General features: G+C 37.1%; 1 protein-coding gene across 1 annotated transcript; it reads left to right on the forward strand.

Annotated features, from left to right (window-relative positions):
• Positions 1-5,061: 5,061 nt before the first annotated feature.
• Positions 5,062-6,810, forward strand: LOC110611491 (cytochrome P450 CYP736A12). The gene is made up of 2 exons (XM_021751874.2): positions 5,062-5,791; positions 5,881-6,810. Exons 1-2 carry the CDS (start codon positions 5,102-5,104, stop codon positions 6,691-6,693), a joined length of 1,503 nt encoding a protein of 500 aa, XP_021607566.1. The 5' UTR covers positions 5,062-5,101; the 3' UTR covers positions 6,694-6,810.
• The last annotated feature ends 1,082 nt before the right edge of the window (positions 6,811-7,892 follow it).

Below are 7,892 nucleotides of genomic sequence, written 5' to 3' on the forward strand. Positions count from 1 at the left end.
AGGGACCAAACATACCTGAATATGACTCTAAAATACTCCCCAAAAACCCCCTAAAACATCCTGAAAACATCACATGAAAACATGCAAGAAATGGCTGAACAGGGCACTTTCGGCGGCAGGTTCGGCGGCCGAAAGTCCCTCTGCAGCCGAAGGTCATGCAGGTTCGGCGGCACTTTCGGCGGCCGAACCTCCCAGACAGAGACGAACCTTGAGTTTCGGGGGCAGGCTTCGGCAGCCGAAACTGCCTCCACAAGGGGGTTCGGCGGCCGAAAGTCACTTCGGCGGCCGAACCTGAGTTTCTGCCGAAGGGCAGAAACTTGGTTTCCTTGTGTCCACAGCCTCCAAAACACCTCAAAACATGCATAAACTTGTATCTACACATGCAAACACATCATACATCACACCTAGGGGTCTCAAACTATAATATACCCCAACTACAACACTTCAAACACACAAACATCAACATACATTGTTCATCAAAGCATCACAACCCATAAGCTCATAAACCTAACAACAAGCCTAAACATGCATTCTACCTCATCAACTTGCATAAAACTTTCATAAAACATAAGAGAAGCATAGATCGAGGCTTACCTCTTGAAGAAACGAGAGGAAAGGCGATCCTAGCTTGGAGATGGAGAGATTGAGCTCTTTGAACCTCCAAGTACCCAAAACTTGCTCTTAGCTCACAAATCTTCAAAATGGAAGTTAAAACTCGTGAAAACCATGAAAGATCTAGGGAAAACATTCAAGATTGAGGGAGGAGCGGCGGAGACTCACCTTGGCCGACAATGGGAGAGAAAAAGCTCACCCGTGCGGACCAAAGGGACCCTTTTATATGTGGCTGGCCAGGCCACGTTCGGGGGCCGAATGTGCCTCCGTATCCATGCAATGTTCGGCGGCCGAACATAAGGTTCGGCGGCCGAACCTGCACTTCCCTCACTCATGCTTTCGGGGGCCTAACGTGCCTCCTAATCACATGCATGTTCGGCGGCCGAAAGTCAAGTTCGGCGGCCGAACCTGGGTTTTCCTTCAAGCTACATTCATGCAAAAACTCATTTAATTTCTTACTTAAAAACATGAAATACATGAAAACATTTCATAAATTCATAGTTTTGCCCTTCTAGAGGTTTCCGACATCCGAGGTCCCACCGGACGGTAGGGATTCCGATACCGGAGTCTAGCCGGGTATTACATTCTCCCCCCCTTAAGAACATTCGTCCCCGAATGTTCCTCAACTAACATACAAAGCATGGCATCAATCATAACATACAACATATCATACATGCAACACATAGAACAACTAACACTCACCTCAAAACAGATGGGGGTATTGCTGGAGCATGGACTCCCGTGTCTCCCAGGTGCATTCTTCAATATTGTGGTGGTTCCAAAGGACTTTCACCATCGGGATTTCCTTGTTCCTTAGCTTTCTGATCTGAGTGTCTAGGATCCGCACTGGCTGCTCTACATAGGTGAGATCCTCTTGGATCTCTACATCAGGCTCACTAAGAACCTTTCCAGGATCCGACACGTACTTCCGTAATAGAGAAACATGGAAAACCGGATGGATTCTCTCCATCGAAGCAGGCAAGTCTAGCTTGTACGACACATTACCGACCCTCTGAAGCACCTCAAAAGGACCGATGTACCGTGGAGCTAACTTACCCTTCTTCCCGAACCGAACCACTCCTTTCATAGGAGACACCTTGAGCAAAACCAAATCCCCCTCCTGAAACTCTAACTGTCTTCTGCGGATATCTGCATAACTCTTCTGCCGACTAGCAGCAGTCTTGATCCTCTCTCTGATTATGGGTACTACCCTGCTGGTAAGCTCTACTAACTCCGGACCCGCAAGAGTCCTCTCTCCTACTTCCTCCCAGCAGATAGGTGATCTGCACTTCCTCCCGTACAAAGCTTCATATGGAGCCATCCCTATGCTAGCATGATAGCTGTTATTGTAGGCAAACTCCACCAAAGGTAGATGCTGCCTCCAAGAACCGCCAAAATCTAGCACACACATTCTGAGCATATCCTCTATTGTCTGGATGGTCCTCTCTGACTGACCGTCTGTCTGTGGGTGGAAGGCAGTACTGAAGTCTAATCTGGTACCCATAGCGTTCTGCAGACTCCGCCAAAACCTGGAGGTGAACTAGGGCCCTCTATCTGACACTATAGATACCGGGACCCCATGCAGTCTGACAATCTCATCTACGTACACCTGCGCCAACTTGTCCACAGAGTAACCACTCCTGACAGGGATGAAGTGAGCAGATTTGGTGAGTCTGTCCACGATCACCCATATGGAGTCCAATCTGTTGGACGTCGCCGGTAACCCCACTACGAAGTCCATAGCTATATTCTCCCATTTCCACTCTGGAATCGGTAGTGGATTCAACATTCCAGCCGGCTTCTGATGCTCTAGTTTCACCCTCTGACACACATCGCAGGCTGACACGAACAGTGCCACGTCCTTCTTCATAGCTGGCCACCAATACACTCTCTTCAGATCCTGATACATCTTGGTGGCCCCAGGGTGAACACTATACCTGGTATTATGGGCTTCTCCCATAATATCTCCCTTCAGACCGATGTCATCTGGCACACATAATCTGTTCCCGTAGCGGAGGATCCCCTTATCATCAAACCTGAACTCATCACTCTGGCCTGACTGAACCGTTCTGGCTATCCTGACCAACTCTGGGTCCTCATGCTGTTTCTGAGCTACCTGCTCCAGAAACACAGGCATCACTCTCATCTGAGCCACTAAGGCACCTGTGCCAGACAACTCCAACTGTAATCCCTCACTCATAAGTCTGTGGAACTCCTTCACCACCGGCCTCCTCTCTGCTGAAATGTGGGATAGACTGCCGAGTGATTTCCGGCTTAAGGCGTCTGCCACAACATTCGCCTTACCCGGATGGTACTGAATCTTGCAATCATAGTCACTCAACAGCTCTACCCATCTCCTCTGCCTCATGTTCAGGTTAAGCTTGGAAAAAGAAAGAAAAAAAAAAGTTTACAGTTTTATGTATGTTGTTGATCATGTATGGGATATTACAGGTTACAGGAGGTATGTTTGGCTTGCTACGGGTCCCGGCGGCCTTAAGCCGATCTGGATCCTAGCGCCGGTAACGGGTCGGATTTCCGGGTCGTTACATTAAGAAACTCAAACTTGGCTCGTTTAGCAAACGAGTTTAGACGAGTCGAGCTTTTATCAAGCTGAGTCTCAAATAGTTCACGAGTAATTTAATTTGTTTACATGTATAATGAGTTTTAATTTAAAACTAATGAGTTTAAAACTAAAATAATTTTAGTTAAATAAGTATATCTACAAATTAGCATGTAAACTTATAAAGATGAGTTTTTAAATTTTAATAATTCAAATATATGCAAGTTTAAGAGTGTAACTAAATATATAGAGTTAAATTTTAAAAAATTTAGATTTGGCTCATTAAAGTATATGCAGGGTTTGAGTTTATTTCTCTTATGATAGTAATTTCAGTTTGCTTAATGAGATCGTTTACGAGCTTATTCGCGAGCCTGCTCATGAACTCAGAAATGAGCCGAGTTCACGAGTCTTAACGAGTCGAATATTATGGAGCTCAAATTTGGCTCATTTACCAAATGAGTCTAAAAATTAAGCTCGAGTTTAGATCGTTTAAAAATCAAGTCGAATTCAATCGAGGTTTTATCAAATCGAATCTCAAATAACTCACGAACGGTGTAGTTCATGTACACCCCTAAGAGTGAGCGTGACTGACGACCGCTGACTAGCGGCACGGTGACCATTTTCCCATTCCATATTGTTGGGCACTTGGGCTGCGGCACGCAAACGAGAGACTCTCTCAAATTTATTTATTTATTTTTTTCATGGGGGCTGCTCCCAATAATTAATACAACAGCCCAACACTTTTTTTTTTTAAATTTATTTGTCATAAAAGATAATAACGTTAAAATTGAACTTTTTTAAAATTAAAAAAATAATTGATTTCAAATAAATTTAAATAAAAATTAATATAACTTAATTATTTAAAATTTACGTTTGTTTTTAATAATTATTGTTCATTTGGAATAAACAATTGTTAAGAGTTTTTTAAGGGAATCACGAGATTTCTCTTTTCTATTAATTGAATTAATATTTTACAATAAATAAATAAATAATTTTTTCTTCATGTCAGTTTTTTATACCATATAATTCTTAAAAGTCTATTTTTTGATATCTCTTAAGCTACAGTCTCGAGTTCAAAAGTTAAACAATTAGATGTAAATCTGTTAAAAACTATTTCATATATATATGTATTTTCTTGTCCTGTGTTAAATAAAATTACAATTTTAATTATATTTTATTTATTATAAAAAAATAAATTATTATCAAATACAATAATTTTTAAATCGTTACTTTAAATTTATAGAGCACACTATAATAAATATTAAAATTAATAAAAAAAATTTAACAGCAATATTAAATATCAATAATTACTGTTATTGATATTTTTTATATATTATTATATTTTTTTATATATCAAATAATATTATTATTAATTTATATTAATTTTTATAATAATAAAATTAATATCGCTGTAAAATATTTTTTATTTTTTTATAGCAGCGAAATAATGAAACAATGAAAAGCAATATTTTCTTTTCCCTTCCTCTTCCTCAGATATATTTCAGAATAAATGAAGTGAGAGAAACAATGAAAAGCAATCTCTTTTGTTTTTTCCTTCACGTTTTTTTTATATATATATATATATTATTAAGTATTTAAAATTTATTAATCTAATTAATTTGAATTTACGCTCCAGAAAAATACTTCCTTTAAAATTTTTAAAAATAATTTGTATTTAAAATTTAAATAGGAGATCTCTTATTAAAGTAGAAGGGAATTGTGGATTCTCCTCTACCATCTAAATTAACTTTACTTGGAGTACAAAATTAAAATATTTGTGCTGACATAAGCAATGTCAAAAGCACCTCTGGCAGCTGAACAGAACTATAAATAGCCATCAAACCGTCGGTTCACATACACTAACAGTTATAAACGGCTGAGATAACTCCTCTACTCTCACCGTCTTTACCAAGCTCAAGCTCCAGCTCCATGTCTTCACTAGTATTAGCTATATTCTTGATCCTTCTTGGGTCTCTCTTGCCTTTCCTTCGTTACCTTCTGCGCAGAGCCGGAAACTACAAACATGGCAGGAAACTACCCCCGGGTCCCCGGCCCCTACCACTCATTGGTAACCTCCACATGCTAGGGAACCTTCCTCATCGATCCCTTTACTCCTTATCCAAAGAATATGGACCCATCATGTCGTTGAGGCTAGGCTCTATACCAACCATTGTGGTTTCGTCTTCTCAAGCTGCTGAGTTATTTCTTAAGACCTATGATTCCATTTTCGCTAGCCGTCCAAAACTCCAAGCATCTCTCATGTCTTATGATTTTAAAGGCATGGCTTTTACTGAATATGGCTCCCATTGGCGATACATGAGGAAGTTGTCTGCACTGCACCTTCTGAGTGTATCAAAAATTGAGTCTTTTGCACCGATGAGGAAGGAAAAGCTTGGGTTGCTGGTGGATTCGTTGAAGAAAGCGGCGGCGGTGAAGGAGGTGGTGGATTTCAGTGCAAGGGTTGAGGCAGTAATACAGAACATGACTTATAAGATGGTGTTTGGAGGAAATGATGATGATGAGTTTGATATGAAGTCTCTTATTATGGAAAATATGAACTTGGCTGGAGCTTTCAATGTTGCTGATTATGTGCCATGCTTAGCTACATTTGACCTTCAGGTATTTATCTATGTCTACATGTCCTTGCAGTCCAATCTTATACCTCAAGAAACATAGTTAACAAAGTATTGTTTTTTATGTTAATGTAGGGATTGACAAAGCGTATGAAGGCATTCAGCAAGAGGATGGATGAAGTATTAGAGAAGATAATTGAGGATCATGCAAAAAAAGCTAATAGCTCCACTCAAAATCAGCCTAAAGATTTCATCGACGAGTTGCTTTCCCTGATGAACAATTCTCAAGAGGAGAAAATTGATCGAGCTAATATCAAAGCACTAATGATAGAAATGATCGTGGGAGCATTCGATACTTCGGCCGCGACAGTTGAGTGGACATTCGCCGAACTTCTACGGCATCCAAAGGTGATGAAACGTCTCCAAGAAGAGTTAGAAAACGTCGTCGGCTTAAATAGAATGGTGGAGGAGAAAGACCTTCCAAAGTTAACCTACTTAGACATGGTGATAAAAGAAAGCTTGCGGCTACGTCCTGTTGGACCATTATTGATCCCACATGAGTCCACAGAAGACGTCACTGTTAATGGGTATCACATACCAAGAAAATCCAGAATTATAGTAAATGCATGGGCGATTGGGAGAGATCCCATTGCATGGCCAGAAAATGCAGAGGAATTTTTCCCGGAAAGGTTTAGAGATAGTGATATAGATCTTCGTGGGCATAATTTTGAGCTTATACCATTTGGTTCTGGCCGTAGAGGGTGCCCTGGAATGCAGCTGGGACTCGTCACTGTTCGAATTGTTGTAGCTCAGTTGTTGCACTGCTTTGATTGGGAGCTTCCTGATGGTTTGTCGCCGAATGAAATTGACATGAGCGAGAGATTTACACTCACGATGCTCAAAGCTACTCATTTGCTTGCTGTCCCGAAGTATCGCTTGCTTTGTTGAAGAAGCTTGGCTTCTATATGATGATCTCGGTGCTGCATGCTGTTGAATTATCGCCATTTATGAGAAGAAGGATGAGCTAGTATATATAGTAATAATGGATTTGTAATCCTTACCGTGCACCAGCTACTGTATTATTATAATTATAATTATAATTATTATTATTAATGAGAAAGTTTCATTTTTATTTGGTAAGAATAAATTATTTATGATAGACGATTTTTTTTTTTTTGAAATTTAATATTTATTAACTTTGGGAAACTTTTTTAGAGAAGAAAATAAATGGTGAAAATTTAAAATGAATGAGAAAATTATTTTCCTCCCTTTATTTGGAAGAAAATAAAAGAGAAAAAGTAAATTTTTTAATAATAAAATAATTTTTTTCCTTTTTATTTATTATTAAAATGAATTATTATAAAAAAAATAATTTCATCAAATTACTAATTACATTCTCTCCATTTTAGAGAGATCCACCTCACAATCCACTACAGTATCAATTCTACTCATATTATGTAGAGTTGATATATATTATAACTTATAAAAATTATTATTTAGTATCTTTATTTTAATAAGCTTAAAATATATAAATTTTGAAAAAATAAAAATATAGGATTAATTAAAAATATTTTTTTGAAAGCAATTAATTAAAAATATTTTTAAAATAAAAAATTAAATAATTATTTCCATATTTTTTTGTTAGATGATCAATTTAATGCCGTATGTTCAATTAATTTCAAGTTAATTAAATGTCAATCTGATAATTTACACAATGAAAATTCAACAAAAATAAATAAATATATTATTTTTCATAAATATATTATTGGTTATATATGGGGTATTGAATAAAAAATTTTAAATAATTATATTAATTTATATTTATATTTAAAATTTTAATATATAATATTTATGTGTGATATAATAAAAAAAATTTATAATAAATTTTTTTAATATAATATATTTAAGATTATATATGGTAAATAATTTATTTATTATTTTTTAATTGAAAATTAGAGATCGAAGGAATAGAACTGAAATCTCTCGAATTTACTCAAATATATTTACCACCAGATTGAACATATGAATGCAAATAATTTATTCTATAATTTTTATTTTTATCTTTTTATATAAATAAAAAAATAATAACTATTAGTTAAATGATTTTTTTAATAATTTTTAATTTTATCTATATTATTTTAGAGGTG

This window comes from Manihot esculenta, chromosome 1, assembly GCF_001659605.2.
Source record: "Manihot esculenta cultivar AM560-2 chromosome 1, M.esculenta_v8, whole genome shotgun sequence".
Taxonomy (NCBI): Eukaryota; Viridiplantae; Streptophyta; class Magnoliopsida; order Malpighiales; family Euphorbiaceae; genus Manihot; species Manihot esculenta.